Consider the following 20,550-nt stretch of genomic DNA (forward strand, 5'->3'; position numbering starts at 1 on the left):
ATAGAATCAAAGAAAAAGGTGGGAGTTGAAGCGGAGGGGCGACGGTAAACAACGGCAAAGAGGCACTTAGCATTACTTTTGTTCTTGTTTTGCAACTCAACAACAATGAATTCCGGAGTGTTATCGTAGATAGGTTGGGAAGTGACTAATTTTCTTACATTAAAACAACAACAATTTCTAACAAAAAGAGCGACTCCACCGCCCTCCCTACCCACGCGATCCAAACGAAATAACATAAAATTACTTAGACTAAGGTGAACATCCTGAACAAGATTATTTAATTTAGTTTCGGTGATTGCAATAACATCATAATAATTTTGATTTGCTTCTGCCTCGAGCAGTGCGAAATGCCACGGAACATTAAGGCCATTTATATTGATGTGAGCAACTGTAAGTTGTGAACGAAAAGCTGGGGGAGGGGACTCAATAAGATGCTCTGAAACACTGGGGGCCGGAAGTCAGAGCAACCGCTGGTTAGGATGATGCGGGTGTTGACTTGTACCATCAAGATGGCGCTGAGCATTAGTATCTGCTGGCTGGTGATTAGGTGCGCAAACTGGTTTTAGCTTCTCAAGATCATCCTCAGTGACAATGGGAATCAAATCAGAGTGTTGAGTTGCGCGACAGAAAACTTTGAGATTTTTCACCAGTGGCCACGCATAACCCAACTCCCGACTGACCTTCCTCACCTTAGTAAGGAGATCGAAGACAGGCTTGGGCCAAATTGGTCGCAAGTACACCCTGGCAGTTCTCCCACAGCCAAAAATTGAGTGAGCAGTATGTTCCATGAGTTTCGGAGACAAACGGATGATCCTATCACGTACGGTAGGAGAGTCCAACAAGAAGGCAAAAGAACGGCGCTCGGGCAAGAGATTCACTTGGGAGGGGGGGGGGGGGGGCTGTATTAATCCATTCCCGAGTATAAATAATGTTAGGGAGACTATGATTGCCTCCAAAACCAAGGGCAAGGAGAATGGCTGTCGCGGCCTGGGGGAGCGTACCCTGGAAGTCGTTAGGAAGACCATGTACCAGGATCTCAGGCTCCTCAGTGATGGAAAAATGTGCATCTCTGGTGTATAATTCCGCTTGAGTCCTTGACACCAACCGGCAAACCTCTTGGTGGCGCTTGGCATTGAGCTCAGCCTCGCTCTTGAACCACTGTGGAGCCTCAGCCATCGAAGTGACAGTAGAAGTTGAGGTAGTAGACTGAGGAAGAGGCAGCTCCGCAGTTTGCGGTGGTGACAAGGAGCCAGGAAAAAGGCCAGAGGTCCTAGAAAAAAGTGGGGGCGTATCAACCAGAACGGTGCAGAGCTGTTTCGCTGCGGGCAAGAGCGGTGGCTGCGAGGGCGAGGCACCACGCTTTTTGGCCAATGAAGAGACAGCGGGGACGTGGCCAGTAGGAGTGAGAAAGAGCAATGATGTTGATTGCGAAGAGTGCGTGTCAGCAATCAGTGAAAGGTTATTGCAGCAGATAAAATCCACGGAGTTTGAATTTAGTGGCCTGGAAGTCTGTGGGATGCAGTTGAAGTGGTACAACTTGTTACAACGCTTACAAAGAAGTACTTGATCTTGACGCCGCAAAACTTGATCACACTTTAAGCAGTTGTGATTTGACATAGAGTGCGCAAATTTCAAACCTTCGCGCGCCAAAATCGCAGGTAATTTGGGTCACAAACGTAGCCGACCGTGACAAAAGCAGGAGTAATAGCTGCTTACAAAGCGGATTATCTCGGGGACTGTAAACACCACAATTGGCTTAGGGAATATACGTGGATAAATTCGAAAACTTGGCGCCCAAATATCATGATTGACGAATAATGCGATCAGCAAGCTATCAATGAAACCAGCCTCGAAGACGTCGATACATATACAAATGATGAGTAGGTAAAATGATAAGCATGTCGCAAATGCAAATGAGCGATAAAATAGGCACAAATCAAACGCAACCCAGAATTGAGATGAGGTGTATCGCATGTAACATTACAAATTACTAAACATGAAATGAACAATGTAAGTACAATAAGATGAGCGCAAGGAAAAATTTTGTATTTGTAAGAACGGACTCCACAGCAATATCTACTTTCTCACTCAATTGTAAAAATTCAATCAATACACTGATGAAAGTCGGTGGGCAGCAGGCAAGAAGTGGAGCGAGGTCGGCAGAGCAAGCATAATCTTCCGTAAATGGTGATCGCCAGATGTAATCCGAATAAGACTAAGATGATGATTCCAGTGATGTTGGCAGAAATGTCAAAACTGTTTTGGAGGTTAGCTTCAGGTGCAGCGATGAGGTAATGCAGATTTCCCGGGCTGAAGTGCACGAAAAGATGCGAATGAGCGAAAGCCTGGTAGCCCTTTGGAAACTGCATCACCTAAAACAATCAGCTCGAGAAAGTGCGACGAAAAGATTAGCAAAATAGCCGTATAATCCGGGAGCTGTCGTTGGATGTGTGCTAGACTCACCAGAGAGAGAGAGAGAGAGAGAGAGAGAGAGAGAGAAAGAGAGAGAGAGAGAGAGAGAGAGAGAGAGAGAGTTCCAGAAGTTGCAAAAAAAATTAAAGAGCCCAACAAATAGCGTAAAAAAATAGAAAGAAAGTACCAAACATCGCGGAATAAGAATGAGAGAAAGAGAGAGAGAGAGTGCAACAAATGGCATGGTTAAGAGACAGAGAGAGAGAGAGAAAGAGAGAACAGAGACAAAAGGAAAGCAATTTTATTAAATCTAATTAATTTTAACTTACCTGCGTTGTCAATCCATTGCTTGTGGCGGTTTTCCTGAGTCGATGCATCGGGGAAGCGAAAATGTTGATGACCGCTGAGCCTTGAATTGTTACAACGTCTGTACTGGCAGAAATCGTACGTTTTCGCCATCATGTACGATTGATTGCACGTTCACTTAATCACTTTTCACGCACTGCTATCACTGTTCACTCACTTTTTTCACTTTTCACTCACTATTTTCACTTAAAGCACCTTAAGAAAACTATTATCAAGGAAACTTTTATCACAAAACTATTATCAAGAAAACTTATCACTGGCCCTTAGTATGCGCACGTAGGTGCCAGAACGACAATGATAGATTCGAGCGCGAATTGACAGCCGATACTCGGTCACATTAATAACCGCCAAAACAAAAGAAAAGGGCATTTAAAAAAGGCGGTTAATATGACAATTCAAATGACAATATGAATGGGAGCTTGAATAACAAGTATTTCTAAAATGTTGAAACATTTAAATGATTAGTATTAATTAATGATAATACATTCGATAGTGAGCCAAATTATGTATAAAAACGAAAAAATCTATTATATCCGTCTTGTAGATGTTTAAAAAATAAAAGACACGTATTTTTTGTTTATTTAATCAATCAAAAACTGGCCGAGAAAGAGCGCGATACAGCTTTCCGTGACGTCACGATAACATAGCATTTGCATATATCCGAATAATCGTGGGTACCTTTGGCACGCCGTAACTCAGTCAATTTTCTATTAATCGAAAAAAAGAAAAAATACGTGTCTTTTAATTTTGTAAAATCTACAAGACGGATATAATGGAATTTTTTCGTTTTTTTACATAATTATGCAAATAATCAAAGTAATATTATTAATAAAGGAGAAAATAATTTATAGGAGTGGCGTATACGTGAAATAAGGCAATGGCTGTTAACTGTTATGCGATAGTGTTGTTTAGTTTTCTATATAAACAAAAGTATATTGATATATCTACGTTACCCATTTATATTATTTGGATGTAACATCTGTATATGTATACTATAAAAGCTACAATTTATTAAGCTTAACTTTATATGTATACTATAAAAGCTATAATTTATGAAGTTGCTTATTAAATTGATTTGTTTATTAAATCATTAATATTAACGCGTGTATTATGTTAAAGCACGCATAATAACAGAAGAATGCTCGATTTGCAAAGTATCATATCTAGTAATTATCGAAACGCTATTGACTATAAAAAGACGTGTGATCTTTAAAATATTAACGTCAATGTCAGAGGCTTTCTACGTTCGAAATTTGAAGTCAAAACACGTGTACCAATGTGTTCTCTGGACATAAAATCAATATTATAACCGTTCAAGAAATAAATATTATTTCTCATTACGATTATGTACCTGAAAAAGATCAGTCGGTAGTATAAATTTACACTTTTGTGTGATAATACCCTGTTAAAAGGAACTGCATCCTCATACCCAGATAATTAATAAGAGCTGTATAAATAGACATGAGTTATTTTCTGAAAGAACCTATTTAGAAATTATATCTAAAAAAAAGTTAAAACCAAAGGAAAAACATAACATTGAGTAGGAATTGAACCCAACTCGAGATGTCGGTCTAACTTCATACTTAATGAAGTTAGAATTTATATTGTGTAACAGGCTGTCGTTTAGTCGATAATCTCTAAAAAGTGCCTTTATTATAACTAGACGAAGCCTTGTTATCTATGTGCTCAAAGCACAGTAACCTACCTTGCCTCAGAGTGCGCCTGCGCAGAGTCTCTTCACTGTTCCGAGTTGGGTTCCCCCAACTCACCGCTTGGCGGCGCTGTCGCCCCTTGCTAGTAGCACTCGTGCGGCCGCCGCCGGAACCTAAGTTGTCGACTCGCGTCTATCGGAATTCGCACGATTCGTGTTACGCAACCGGCGAATTCGAATCCACTGAAAATAAACACTGGCGCGACCTCCGGACAAAGGAAAGACTAAATAACGACTATTTGACTCGAAAGTAACAATTAAAATGCACTTTATTAACGCAACTTATTTACACGAGGGTCTGGCCGAGAGACTTACGCACGCTCGCGTGAATGACAAGACACGCAGATTGAGAGAGAGAGAGAAAACCGCGATTACCGCGAACTACCTGCTCGCACGCAACAATTAAATTCTTCGCGCTCGCTGCGCGGATTCGCACGCAAATTATATTAACAATTGAAAAGGGGAAGGTGCACCTACCGCGAGAACGATGAGGATACGGTGGCCAACCGTATCCGATTAACACGCTGTTAATAAACTGCTCCGCTGTTTGCTGCACCGCCTCGATTACTGTTGCTGCTGTTGTTGTTGCTGCTGTCGCTGCTACTGCTGTTGCTGCTATTGCTGCTGCTGCTATTACTGCTGCAACTATTGCTGCTGCTGCTGCACCCAGCACTCCGCACCAAAGTTCGCACTGTTCGCCTTGGTACCACCACGCGAAAACTTCAAAACGGCTCGGGGAAAAGGGAGGTTAGGTCGACGCACTGACTGAGTGACACAGTCATACTGCCGGTCGGAGCCTCCCCTCCCGGTCATTGCCCCTACGCGCTCTCTCTCTCTCTCGCGAACCGAACGCGGCTCCTCTCGCTTAGCCGCTCGTTAACCTCGCGCGAGTCTTACGATTTTCGGTAATCGTTGCAGACCCCTCCTAGCTTCGAACTACCGGATCGAACTACCCCATTGACTCGCGACCCTAAGGACAGGATTGGGAAAGGAGAGAAACCAACACAATCCATCCTCTTTAACATATGGCTTTATTCGCCCATCCCGGGCCACCACTCCCCCACGTCACCTGCCGGAGCCTCCTGGCGCCTTGTGCCTGGGGTAGCGCCAGTGCTCCGACTTGTTGGGGCACTTGGACGTGGTCGTAATCTCGGGATGGCCGCAGATATAGCAGCCCTTGCCCGGTCTTCTGCTGAGGCCGGGCTCCGCCCCCTGGCCCTGGCTCCCTGCTGGTGGATGGGGCGGCGTGGCTGCTGCTACCGGGGCGGCGTAAAACGTAACGCCGCCCACCGTGGCGGATGTGCGCCCTCCTCGGGTGCGCACCACCACGGTAGGGTCGGAAACCGACCCGTCCACGCGGACCGTGAACTCCTGTCCGGCACCGGTGGCCCCCGAGATTCTCTTGGCCTGAGTCTGCGTCGGGGGCCTGGCCGGAGTCCTGGCCGCGGCTCCATCTGTTGGCGCTGGCGGTGGTAGAACCGCCGGAGAGCCCGCGGCCGCTGGGGACTCCGGTCCCCGGTCTATGCGCAGCAGGGCCTCACCATAGGCCCGCTGCCGCCGGACCACAGGAGCCCACTCCCCCAGCATTTCTTGGGCGCCGCGGAAGTCGAGGAACTCCCCCAGGTGTGCGTGTACCTGGCGCCGGAGTTCCCCGACGAATTCCCACGCATTTTCAAGCTCCTGGAGGCCCAACCTCACATGCCTCCAGGAGTTTTCAAGCCCTACCTGCTAGGGGACCCGTGGGTGGTTGCAGACCCACTGCCCCTGGCCGCAGGCCTCCCTTGGCCTGGGGCACTGCGTGGAGCCGTCAGCCGTCGCCGGCTTGATCGGCTCTGGGGTCTGCACCCCCTGGTCCGTCGTGTACTTAGACCTCTTCGGACGGGCCGTCGGTCTGGGTGGACGCTTCCCGGGCGGCCCTCGCGAGCGGCCACCTCGACCTGGGCCCGGACAAACCCACGGAGATCACCGATCAACCGATCGGCGCCCGGACCCAATCTCGTGTCGAGCAGCAGTTGGGTGGCCGTCTCGAAGGCCTCTTCACTGATGACCAGCTTCCTCTCCATCTGTAAAAGAGAAGAAGTGGGGTTAAGGGATTTCTCAGGTTCAGCCCTTAACCTAACCGACGCAGTGTCACGCTTGACGCTATTGCTTACGTGGACGTCCCGGTCCCCTGCGCTTTCCTCGCGAACTTGGTCCATTTGCGGGGGTAGCTGGCGGGACCACCTTCCGCACGTGCTGAGCGGTTCTACGTGGCCTGCCTCTTCCCCTTACCGCATTGCCATCCAGGTCGTCCCCACCTGGTGCCTGAGATTCGCACGTGGGGTTCTTGCGCGGCCTACCTCGGCCTCGCTTAACCGGCGCCTCGATCGGTACTTCCGGAGCGGCCGCGGGTTTCTCACGCTCGTTCGAGGGGGCCGCATTCGCGACGCGCTCGCATATCGGATCCTCGCTGGATTCCTCGATCTTCGCTGGCGGGTCGCCTACGCCCTCCTCTTCGTCCAACGGTGCTGAGTCCCCGCCTCCTGGTTCCTCGTCGTCCTCGTCAGAGTATGGGCCGAAATAGGGCTTGAGGTCCTTGGCGTGGATCAGCTCGGGCAACTCTTCCTGCTGGTTACCTAGGCGGTAGGTATTCGTCCCGCATACCTCCAGAATCACGTAGGGACCAGCATACTTCGGTGCCAACTTCGCCGAAATGCCCTGAGCTGCGGAAGACAAGATGCGGTTCCGCTTCCACACCCAGTCCCCAACCCTAAAGTCGGCCTGACGTCTCCTCCGGTTGTAGTACACCGCCTGACGGTCCGCCTTCTCCCTGGACTTAGAGCCAGCGCGTTCCCACAAATTGGGTAACTGGCGCATGTGCTCGCCCCATTCGGTCAGCTCTTGGCCCTCGGAAGCTTCCCAAGCCAACTGATCCTGGGCCCTCCTAAAGGTCGAGGGAGGAGTGGGCTGTCTACCGAAGACCAGCATGGCCGGGCTGTACCCTGTCGCGCTGTGAGTTGCCGAGTTCAACGCGAAGTTGAACTCTGGCAGGTGCTCATCCCAGCTCTTATGGTCCCGCTCCACGTACGATATGAGCATGGCCTTGAGGGTTTTGTTCACTCGCTCTGTAGGGTTTGCCTGTGGGTGGTAAACTGGGGTAAGGGCGCGCCGGATGCCGTTCCTCGACAGGTAGGCATCGACCTCTTGATTCTTAAATTCGGTCCCGTTGTCCGAAAGAAATATCTCTGGCGCCCCAAACCTGGTTACCACCCTTTCGTGCAATTCCCGTACAATGGTCCTTCCATTGGCCTTACGTACGGGTACACACTCCACCCACCGAGTGAACAGGTCTAAAATGACCAAAATATATTCGAACCCTCTCGAGCTCTTTGGGAAAGGGCCAGTAATGTCACTGGCCACCACCTGCCAGGGTCGCGAGACCTCTCGACGACTCATCAGCCCGCAAGGCGGCCTTTGCTCCGCCTTGCATTGCTGACATACCGGGCAACTCCTCACGTACTCTCTGACCTGATCGTACATATTCGGCCAGAAATACAGGTGCCTAGCCTGGGAGAACGTCCGTTCTCTCCCCTGGTGTCCCGCTGCTGGCGCATCGTGCACCTCCTCGAGTACCTGATGCCTCTTCTCGGCAGGAACCACTAGCTTCCAGGCTTCCTCGTTATCGATGGACCCTTCGCTCTCCTCAGACGGATTGTAAAGGTACAGTCTCCCACCCACTACCTTCCAGGTAGGCTGAGAATGTGGGTCCTGGCATACCTCTCTGTATCTTTGAAGGTACCAGGCATCGGCAGTTTCCGGCTGATGAGTCATGGCACCCACTTCTACCACCCCCTCCTCATAGGCCCTAGATAAAGCGTCTGGCACCACGTTGAGGTCTCCCTTTCGATACTCTATATCGAAAACGTGCCCTTGCAGTGCAAACGCCCAACGCGCTAGCCTTCCTGTAGGATTCCTCATACTGTGGAGCCACTTAAGGCAACTATAATCGGTGATGACTTTGAAGTGGTGCCCCTCAACATAAGGCCGGAACTTCCCGATAGCCCATACTACTGCCAGGCACTCTCGTTCGGAGACTGTATAGTTCCTTTCCGCACTGTTTAAGGAGCGACTGGCGTACTCAATTACGCGCTCCTGTCCATCGATTTCTTGCGTCAATACCGCACCTATCCCACTATCGCTCGCGTCCGTTTGTAACACGAACTGCGCGCTGGGATCTGGTGACTGCAAGATCGGTGCCGAGACCATCGCGTCTCGTAACCGTTCGAAAGCCTGCTCCTGTTCCTGCTGCCACGCAAACGGGATACTCTTCTTCGTCAGGCGGTTTATCGGCTCAGCGATGGTTGCGAAGTCGGGTATGAAGCGACGATACCACGACATCATCCCTATGAATCGCTTCACCTGTCTGATCGTCCGTGGTACTGGGTACTTCATGATGGGCTTGATCTTCTCTGGATCTGGCCTTACCCCTTCACGGTTCACCAGGACCCCCAGGTACTTGACTTCCGACTTACAGAAGTGGCTTTTGGTCTTATTCACAGTGAGGCCCGCACCCAGGATTCGTTGTAAAACCAATCCCAGGTGTCGCTTATGCTCCTCAAAGGATGGCGAGATAATAATCACGTCGTCGAGGTACGCAAAAGCAAAACGATCTAAATCCGGGCCAATCACTCTGTCCATCAACCTCTGGAAGGTCGCGCCGGCGTAAGACAATCCGAAGGGCATTCTCTTGAACTGAAAATGCCCCAGGCCGGGGACTGTGAACGCCGTAATGGGGCGCGACTTCTTTTTAAGAGGTATCTGGTGGTACGCGCTACTCAAGTCCAGTGTCGAGATGAACTTCGCATCCCTGATCCTTCGCAGGATGTCACTCATGAAGGGTAATGGATAGGCGTCCGGCTTGGTTACTGCGTTTACCTTCTGGTAATTTACGCAGAACCGATATTTGCCATCTGCCTTCTTAACCATCACCACTGGACTTGACCACCCGCTGGTTGCTGGTTCAATGACGTCGTTGTCCAGCATGGCCTTGACCAGCGCGTGCATTTCGTCTCGCACCCTGTCGGAGACCGGGTAGTATTTCTGTTTACAGGGTCGAGCGTCTCCGATGTCTATCTCATGCTCGACCCCCACAGCACGGCCTAAACACTCGCCTCCGTCTGGAATTAATCCATCGACAAGGCTAGCCACTTCTTGGCGCTGTGCTTCCGTGGCTTCTACCAGGCCTACGGGTGCGAGGTACGACGTACCAGTGACGGTGCCACTTCCAACGGTACCGCCACTTTGGCTTTCGCCAAGTACAGCTGGTCCGTGTCAGGGTTCAGGTTGGCGCTGAATTCCCTTACGAAATTCGCGCCGACATAGCAGTCATCAGACAGCAGTGGCGTTATAGCGACCCTTACGTCTTTTGTGATTCCCCCTACCGTGAAGGGGAAAATCACATGACCCAAGATGGGACATGGGCGACCGTCGGCGAGCTTCGCTTCTCCCGCACGCGTGACGTTCAGGCCCAGCTCCATGTCTGATGCCAACCTAAGCCCGAGTTGACCCATTACCGTCGATGAGGCCCCGGTGTCGTAGAGTGCCCTTAACTTGTAGGCACCTATCCCCACCTGAAGCCACCATCTGGTCTCATCCTCGGGTCTATACCTGCGGGGAGCTTTCGCCGTCTCTCTCCCCTCTGTGGACGGGAGGCTTTCACGGCTCTTCTTGCCTTGGGCAGCCGCTACTCGCATCGACGTGCTCTCACCCGCAGGTGTCTCGGTCGCCGGCGTATCCTCCGGAGCGTCAGGTGGTCTCCTGGAGCTTTTGGGTCTGATGGTTTCCTCTCCGACCCATTCAAACCCCTGCTCCACCACCTGAATCCGGCCTCCGTACCTCTCGAGGATACAAAATGCCCGGTTACCCAGATCAGGCATCTGTTCGGTCGCTGTCGCTTCCAACGCCACCGCACTGCCAGGTCTCGTAGGGTCCGATATCCCTGGCGAGACCTTCCTGAACCCTGGGGTCGCTGGCGGGCCCCTGCCCCGTTCCAGCGACTCGCGACGAGAGGTCACTTTTACTGGGTACGCGGAGGGGACCTCCGTCCTCCGCTTCCCTGCCCGTTTCCCTTGTTGCAATCCGGGCAGTACCTTCTGGTAAAGCCTAGTTTGCCACAAGACGAGCACTTAATCGGTTGGGAGTAGTCTATTTTCCTCCGCTGACCCTCTCGTCGCTGGCCAGGAGACCCTGGGGGGGTTTTATTCCTCCCCTTTTCTTGCGGCCGACCCCTCGGCTGCCTGGGAGAGTTAGCCTTCCTCTCCTTAAAGTACCGGTCCATATCTCGTCGCAGGGTCGCAATTTGCGACGACAGATCCTCAAAGCGGTCTGTCGCCTGCGTTGCGGCGATTGTGGGCCGGTCCTCGGGTTTCCTGGCCGGGGCTTTAACCGGTGACTCGGGTTGCAGCTGTTCCCTACCCCGAGGCTTGTTGGACATGGCCGCCATTCGGGGTCCTGCCCGGGGCGGTGGTGCCTTAGCTGACACCCCCATGTGCTCGGGGTACAACGTGGACGTTGGTTCCAGCCTGGTCCTCGGGCGCTCGTCGTCTCGCAAGGCGGTCTCGATTTCAGTCGCCCGGGCATGGAATTCGTCCACGTTGGAGAACGCATTCCTCCGCAGCTGTATCCGGATGGCGGGTAGGAGATTTGCATACATCAAATCTAACTGCCTCTGCTCTGGTAACGGCGGGCGTAGCTGGGCTAACATGAAGAGGAGGTGGCAGGCATATTCTCGCACCAGCTCTCCCTTCTCCTGGTATCGGGCTTGGGCCTCTTGCAGCAATCTTTGTTGCTGCAGCTCACTCGACCCAAACCAACGTCGAGCGCCTGCCACGAAGTCGGCGTAACTCCTCCACTTGAACTTGTTAAGCTCGTACCAGGTCCTCGCAACGCCTTCGAGGAGCTCTGATACCGAGCACAAGATTTCGCCGTCCGTTAGCCCTGAGCCCGCGCGTAGATCCTCCAGTCGTGATAAGAAGGTATCTACGCACTCTGAAGCCGTGCCAGAGTATCGCAGCTTCCATCCTACCCGCGTCCCGAGTCGCGTAGTACCCCGACGCCGCATTGGCGTCGTACCAGGCAGATCCTTCCGGGATCGCCTGCCCTTCATCCATGTCGGCGTCTCTTGGTCCTCTTCTTGGTGGCTGTTCCGTCCTTGAAGGCACCTGCCTTTGGGGAGCCTCTCGAGGTTCGCCAGGGGTCGGTCGCTGGGGTTCCGGGGTACTTCCTGGTACCCTTGGGTCGTAGTGGCACGTATACGTGGACTGGAAGTCCACGGTCCTCCGGGGCCGCTCTGGTATGACCGTTCGTCGAATGGTGGGGTCCCTGTTCCTTAACTGCTGGACCTCCACCTGTAGAGCGGTCACCTGGTCGCTCCACCGTGCGCATACCTGGTCGTGTCTTTCCAGCATCTCTAATATGCGGTTTATTCCGACCCGGTTGCGCTCAATCTCCTCCTTTAGTCGTTCGGTCACGCACCGCTCTTCCTCTTCTTCTGGAGGTTGTAGCTCCGCGTTCTCGAAACGACGGGCTCTTCGCCTATCCGGCGATCTGGTGGAGCCCTTGTGCTCACTACTGACCCCCTCCGTGGGCCCCTTGACCTCGCCGGTCCCCCCTTCCTCTGTGGGCTCTCGCTCTGACTCTCCTCTTCTAGGTTGTCGTAGACCGCAAGAGTCCGCGTCAGGTTCGCCTCTACCACCTCATCCCTGTATAGCAGCATGAGTGGGTGGGCGACAAGATCCTCAGCATCAGATGCTTCTAACTCTTGTCGCCTGGTCTCCAGCCACCTCTCTCGGCTCCTTCGCCTGCGTTGTGTCGCCTCCCTATCCAACGCCGCTCCTTGGAAGTCTAGGTCGATCTATTCGCCTAGCAACCAATACGCTAATCGCACTGCCTGCATCAGCTTAGGACCATCTGTACGCAACTCCAGTTGCGTCAGGTATCTGTCCAGCTGTGTCGACGGCAGTTCCGAGGCCCACCGGGTTATCGCGTCGGCGGTATCCTCCATATCGCTTATGTTGGGGCGTAGGTGACGGTTGAGGTTAATTTTTCCTAGTCGACCACTACCGCCTCCTATCGCCCAAGGCGCGAGCGGGGTGTTGCGATTTTTATCGCCAACTACCCAATTACGCCTTTATTTACAAGGCAACAATACGCGTGGCTTGTGGGTGTGTGCAGGTATCGCGTACTCTAAGGAAGTACGAACTTCCACTTCGCAACTACCTGCCTATAGGTGGAGGCTAACTGTTTGCTAGCTCCACCGGGTTAGTAAATCTAACCCTACACACACCCCAATTGCGCGCTCTGCTGGTACTGTCGCTCGGTGACTAACCCCTACTAAAATACTTTAATGTGTAATAAAACACTTAAAAGCAAAAAGTTAATCAAAATATGATTTGTCACCTTTTGTTAGAGCGACTCCGGACGTCTCTTCGACCCCTGGGGTTAGTGTGCTCTCGGCTCACAAAAGCAGGTGTTATTGGGTCGGAGAGGCGTCTTTCCCCTACCGCAGAGCACGTACCGAACGAGCCACGCGTTACTTTACCCGCTCGCACCTTATTACGCACGCGCGCAAACGTCTCTCTCTCGCCCGCGTTGCTCTCTATTTTCGTGCAAACTCCCTGGTGTGTGAGTCCTAATTCTAGTTAGGCGCCATGTAACAGGCTATCGTTTAGTCGATAATCTCTAAAAAGTACCTTTATTATAACTAGACGAAGCCTTGTTATCTATGTGCTCAAAGCACAGTAACCTACCTTGCCTCAGAGTGCGCCTGCGCAGAGTCTCTTCACTGTTCCGAGTTGGGTTCCCCCAACTCACCGCTTGGCGGCGCTGTCGCCCCTTGCTAGTAGCACTCGTGCGGCCGCCACCGGAACCTAAGTTGTCGACTCGCGTCTATCGGAATTCGCACGATTCGTGCTACGCAACCGGCGAATTCGAATCCACTGAAAATAAACACTGGCGCGACCTCCGGACAAAGGAAAGACTAAATAACGACTATTTGACTCGAAAGTAACAATTAAAATGCACTTTATTAACGCAACTTATTTACACGAGGGTCTGGCCGAGAGACTTACGTACGCTCGCGTGAATGGCAAGACACGCAGATTGAGAGAGAGAGAGAAAACCGCGATTACCGCGAACTACGTGCTCGCACGCAACAATTAAATTCTTCGCGCTCGCTGCGCGGATTCGCACGCAAATTATATTAACAATTGAAAAGGGGAAGGTGCACCTACCGCGAGAACGATGAGGATACGGTGGCCAACCGTATCCGATTAACACGCTGTTAATAAACTGCTCCGCTGTTTGCTGCACCGCCTCGATTACTGTTGCTGCTGTTGTTGTTGCTGCTGTCGCTGCTACTGCTGTTGCTGCTATTGCTGCTGCTGCTATTACTGCTGCAACTATTGCTGCTGCTGCTGCACCCAGCACTCCGCACCAAAGTTCGCACTGTTCGCCTTGGCACCACCACGCGAAAACTTCAAAACGGCTCGGGGAAAACGGAGGTTAGGTCGACGCACTGACTGAGTGACACAGTCATACTGCCGGTCGGAGCCTCCCCTCCCGGTCATTGCCCCTACGCGCTCTCTCTCTCTCTCGCGAACCGAACGCGGCTCCTCTCGCTTAGCCGCTCGTTAACCTCGCGCCAGTCTTACGATTTTCGGTAATCGTTGCAATTGAAATTATAAATATAAAAATTATGATGTATATGATAATATATTACTTTATTAAAGTTGAATTAACTTTTATTAAAGTTATATATTCATTCACTTAATGCAATGGCAAAAACGGGATAAATGGCAAATAATAAGAAAACTTATGATTGTACTTTTTATTAATCTCGTCATCATACAAATTAATTGTGAGTTAATTGTGAGAAAAAAAAATTTTATCTATGGTATCTACGTGGACTGGAACCTGGGACGACAAAAATGAAACCAAGCACCACGCGTTAGCCATCTCGGCTATCAACGCACTAGGATCGTGTAGTACAAAAGTTACATATGTTCATAGAAATGTACGAGGATTTGTGATTTAAAAAGGGGCTTAAGTTGTAGATATTTGCTGTAATAATTAAGATATTTTGATATATTTAATTATGCACAATAAAAAAAAAATTGCATCGAGTGGGAATCGAAGCCTCTATTCTGGTCGAAGAGAAAAGATTTGCCGAGACGAAATTCTCTTCGAGTGCTCAAACTCGCACTCTTGCTTCGCCCCGCCCATCGGCTAACGTGATTGGTCAGACGCACATTCTCTTCTTCTCCTCTGTATATTAGACGCACGTTTGGTATTCCCCTCTCGCGCCGAACGAAAATGTGCGTCAGCTTCGGGGCTTTGGCCACTACGGGGCGCTCGAACCAGTAACATTTGTCGGGCACGGTCGGAAGCATTGCCGTCAGTAATCTCCCTACTAATCTCTGGTCATACTGATTGTCGAACTCTCCCCTCCCGGTCATTGCCCCTACGCGCCCTCTCTCTCTCAAACCGATCACGGCTGCTACGCTCAGCCGCTTCGTAACCTACGCGAGTCGAACGATTTTCGGTAATCGTTGCAAACTTTATAGTTGATTAATTTTGGAAGTATTCTCCAATATTAATTATTAAAATTAATTAATAACATTTGAATTATGACTAATTTTTCATATTTGTAACGGTTTTTTCTAATCTTATTATGCAATTATTAGATTAATTATCTAAGATTTCTAAATCATAAAGTTATCATTATTAAGTATAAACTTAATATTTTCGTTCTATGTATAGCTTATTGTTTAAATAAATTATTAATTGTTTATTTACTAATAACAGTTTTTATTCAGCTGTTATTAATGAAACCAATTCTTACTCATGTTCTATGCTTATTCACTTTGCATATGAATTATTTACATTTTTCTAATATTTCATATGTTAACGTAATAAATAAATCAACTTTGCATATTGATATTCATTATTATTTCATAATTGAATATAATTTTTGTTATTATATTATGAATCTACATGCTAAAATCTATATAATCAATACTTTGTTATATTCAATTTATCTCTAATTAACATATTTTTCTTAATATCCAAAATCATTATATCTATATCTATTACTTTGTGACGTCACGCTGTTTATTTTGATTCGACTCTTATTTGTATACAATCGCGTAAACAGTGAGGTAGCGCCGCTTAATGTATTGATTTGAATAAACAGATAGATACGTTAGACTAGTTGCAGTAATTCAGTGATTTAATAAATAGCTCATAAATAGGACCGTTACATTTAAAATTGCAAACTGATGCTTATTTATGTCAATAGTAAGATTACCATACGGATAACACTAAGAGTTGAGGAAAAGTTTCACGTTACTAATGTTGCAATAATCGAATACGCTTGCATTAACTGTTGAAAAAATTTTTCGTTTAGTTTGAAAAGCTTAGATGACATAACGTGGTTTTTGCAGTTGATTTGTAATATTGACTGTCCATACATGACTTGTGTTCATAGGTAACATTGGACACTCATGTAAGTCCCAACTACGAAAACTCATTGAAATGCTTCTTTCTCTTTTCAGAAAATCAAGTAGACGAATTTTTTGAGTATTCATTGCAGTAACGTATGGCATAAGCCATTCGATGCGTGTTATATCGATCTTGAACTTTTCGATGATTGTTTCTAGTTACACTAATTTTATTGTTTGGATAACGGCATTTAAATCACTACTCGATGGTGTGAGAATTATTTCATGTTTCATGTTTACCAATACTTTACGATAGGCTTCAGCAAATCCGAGCATGAAGTTTAACGGAATAGTGACATCGTAATATCCTTCGTCGTTGATTATTTTCTGATCATTTTCTGTTATCCATCCGGCATTTTCAGCAATCCAATTTTGACTCGGATTAAGTGATAGCCAATTTTTTATAATAGTGGTTAGACCAACGTTTTTAAATTTATCTATTTCTATCGCATTTAGCTCATACCTAATTTCCTCAAACAAGTGATTGATGGCGTTGTTCACAAATAGAGTATTCGTTAAGACTGCATTCTTATCATCGCACAATCTACCACAAATACGCAATGAGTTACGAGATGGTAAAAGACACAGGTCTTTATGTTGGATTGATTTGCGAATTTCATCGCATATTTATTTTGAACAATGTATTGGTGTACGGTTGATGAGTATGAATCTCATAATGAGCCAAGTATTCATCAAAGGTGACAGGTGACTGTATTTCTAGAACGTTCTCCATTATTTCGTTGAAAGCAGCAAAAAATAATGCAATTACATTCCATTAGAAATTACTTTTAAGCCGAGAATTTTTAAAAGAACTTTATGCTTTGATGTGTCAATCCTTTCGCTTGTCAATGACGATTGACACTCGGAATTCGCCGTGTTGTCGCTTTTACTTTCAATCGACGACTGATGGTTGGTTTTGTATATTTTACTGCTTATATAGCTACCACTACTATTCAAATTGTAAAAGATTCCCATCACACACTTTTTAGGTGTAATCTAATTGTTATCACTTCACCTCGAAAGTTTATGAAATTCCCGTCTTGATCAACGATACGTTATTGTAAATTATCTATACACTTTACGGTAACTGGGAGATAAATCACATTTGAAGGAACTTCAATAATTTTATATCCAGGTGATACTGCAGAAAAAAATTCATGAATATCATGAACCTTACTCCCATGCATATATGCACCTGAGGTAATGTTACACTCGACTCTCAGAACATTTACTTTGAGAGTTATCACTGGAAGATCCGAATGGTGAGAGTTATTTTTTTTTGTTTACGCCGTGCAAATCCCAGTAGTCAACCAATAGAATCTTGTGGACGGAAATCGATATCTTCTGAACTTTCAATTACACAACGTAAAGTATTATTGTTCGGTTTCAGACTCACTGTTTTTTCAGGCTCTAAGGTTTTACGAAGAAATTTATCTATATCTTCAATTTCATAACTCCCCACAAGTAAGATTACAGGTGGTTTATCGCCAACGTAAAATTTATTGTTATTTATATCTATATTGGGTATAGAGTTGAATGTCGAAAATTCTACTAAACCCAAAACGTACCTATTATTTGCTGATAGTTCAATGGGTAGAAAAATTATGCTTGCAGTAGAGAAGAATTACCCGAGAGAGTAGAAGTGAATGATTCTTCCATGACTGTTTAAATACGACTAATAACTTTTTAAGGTATCTTTATTTATATAGCTCCACACAAAAACTGCAAACAAAGATAACCGCAATTATAGGTATCAAAATTTTGATATCTTTTTGGATTGTATTTGACCTCATCTACTCCGATATGTCATTAGATCAAATGCAGATCTAAGATCTCCAAAACTATCAAAATATGTGACGTTATTTCCAATTTTCCGATAAGCACCCCAGTGTTTGCCTATTCCGTTAACGTCATCGAGATTAATTATAGCTGATTCTCGATAATGTGGTCCAGACTTTGGTAAGTCATTTTTCATAAACACTCCTCGGAACTTTGGTATACTTAAAATTTTAGAGCAGTGCCGATGATTGTTCGAGCACATTTATTTTTTGGCCATTTAAAATTGGCAGCTTTGATTATGTTTTTCAAGTCTATTAACTTTTGATATTTCTTTTTGTGACCTTTTGACTTGAGTTTTTTGTGTCTCTTTTTATTATTGAGCCCCATACCGATTTTATATTTTGATTTCATGACGTTAGCTACAGTGTAAGCAGCTGCTTTTTCATTAATGCTAGAATTTTTATCGAACACTCACTTCCAAGCTTTCTGAGCTAAAATTCTGTCTGCGATGTTTCTATACTCTATACTTTCTCGATTTTTTCAATAAGCTATATCATTATCTCTACAAGCTGCGTCAAGAGGATTGATGCCTGGATCACCTCGAGCAATTCATTCCTGCAATTTAGTTCCCGGACCACAGTACTGGTAACCTGGAATATGAAGTTCAAAGGGAAACTTATTAATGACTTTGTTACACGTCCTTTCTTCACTCTCTGATATTTGTATGTGATCATCACTCTATGAAGTCCAACATACGACTAACTTTCGAAGCTATAGAACTGAATATAAATATAGCCATTGGGTCAGTTACTGTTTGAACATTATCTCGTGAGCATGGATTTTAAAGAGATAACTATAAAACTTCCTGTCGAAAATTTCGACGTCATCGTACGGGAAGATAAACTACCAAAGCGTCATGGAGATTTACTTCCACATAGTATTAAAGCAATTTTTTGTGGTCCATCTAATTGTGGTAAAATCAATAGTCTTTTGGCGTTAATTACTCATCTCAATGGCGTTAGATTCGAAAAAATTTACGTTTACTCAAAATCTCTCAATCAACAAAAATATAAATTACTGGAAGAGATGCTGAAGCTTATAGACGGAGTAAAATATTTTCTCTTGAACAGCATGAGTCAGTGATTGATCCCGAACATGCAATGATATTCGATGACATCGCGTGCGAGAAGCAAGACAACGTGCGTGCTTTCTTTTGTATGGGTAGACATAAAAGTGTCGACTGCTTCTACCTCTCACAAATGTATGCTCGTATTCCTAAACATCTCGTAAGAGATAACTTCTAGTAACTTTCTTTTCCTTGATGTAATTTTACTTAGAATATAATCAGAAGAAGACTGTTGCTGCTCACTAGTTGCTGCTGCTGCTGTTGCTGCTGCTATTGTCGATGACTTTTTCTCGACGAGAATGAGCTTTGCAATCCGTGGTTGCGATTGATGTAACGTTTCTCCCATCCCATTCTCTGCTCCCTTCTCCAAATTCGTCGGTGGCTCGTTAGCTCTGACCAGTGCTGCAGTCACGTCGGCGGTGGCGAAGGCGGTGGCGGTAGCGACTGGAACGGCAGCTGGAGGCTTGATCGAGATCATTCCCAATGCTTCTATCCTCTCTCTTTCCGCCAATGGAATACTGTAGTGACCCCAAGGAAGCGTATCGATGGTACCAGGAAGTAAGTACCGTTCGTCATCATGAGCACTGAGCGCGACCTTTGTCTACTTCTCGCTGTATAACTCATGATGGCGAGATTTGATGATCTTTTGCTCTCGGCTTAAAATCGCATTCTCACTAAGACACTTGACATAGTCGTCAAATACGATCGTAGCTTTCAATACGGAACTCTTCAGTACTTTCGCCTTTTTTATTGGATTTCTATTCTGAACTCTAACTCTATATATTTTACTCCTGAGTCCCAACATGATTTCACCGTTGTTCTCATCTTTCATCAGTTCAACCACTTTCTTATTGGCTCTTGGAATATTGAACTGATTTTTTTCGTCAAAGTCTGAGGTATCGCATTCATGAATATCTCGACGCATGACATCATATATGTTGGTATTAGTGATCGGATACACCAGACTATCAGTGTTAGTGTATAACAATTTACAATACTCACCCATAGCACTGACCATATACTCATAGTGGAAGCGATACACAAGAGTTTTCGATAAATCAAGGACAGCAAGACCGATGTATATGGGTTTTTTCACTGTTATTTCCATTCGCAAGAATTGAATCGCCGCTAGCTCATCGTCAAAAATATCTCTACTATAGAAATTTGCCCGAGCTATGAGAGCTTCAGCACCATATCGCCCCTCCCACTTGCTCACCAATTTCACATCAATACGTTTCTTTTCATTTTCCACTGTCTTTCCGTACACAGCATTGTTGAACAATTTAAATAATATTTTTTCAAACTCATTTTTCACCTGTTTACGCATGTCGCTGTTCAAATCAATATATTTCTTCAACCATGCACTCTGATTAAATTTCAAAGCCCGATGAATTTTCCTGAGACGTAAACCGTGCTTTATTACTTGCTTCAATGCTCTATAGTGGATCACGTAACGTTCTTTTTCATTCAGTGGTCATGAGTTTTTTCTGTTTGGATTCAGGAGCAGTCTTGTGCTCCGGACAGAATGGAAGATCTTTATGTGCGTCGTGAATTTCCACCGGATACTCTAAGTCAACTTCGAGTATGTATCCAAAAGGTAAATCATCGGGAACATCGTA

The 20,550-nt window shown here is 46.7% G+C and overlaps 1 protein-coding gene across 1 annotated transcript; it reads right to left on the minus strand.

Annotated features, from left to right (window-relative positions):
• Positions 1 to 19,532: 19,532 nt before the first annotated feature.
• Positions 19,533 to 20,258, minus strand: LOC131675558 (uncharacterized). The gene has a single exon (XM_058954575.1). It carries the CDS (start codon positions 20,256 to 20,258, stop codon positions 19,533 to 19,535), a length of 726 nt encoding a protein of 241 aa, XP_058810558.1.
• Between the last annotated feature and the right edge of the window lie 292 nt (positions 20,259 to 20,550).

Source organism: Phymastichus coffea, unplaced genomic scaffold, assembly GCF_024137745.1.
Source record: "Phymastichus coffea isolate CEN01 unplaced genomic scaffold, Cenicafe_Pcof_1.1 PCOF00025, whole genome shotgun sequence".
Lineage (NCBI taxonomy): Eukaryota > Metazoa > Arthropoda > Insecta > Hymenoptera > Eulophidae > Phymastichus > Phymastichus coffea.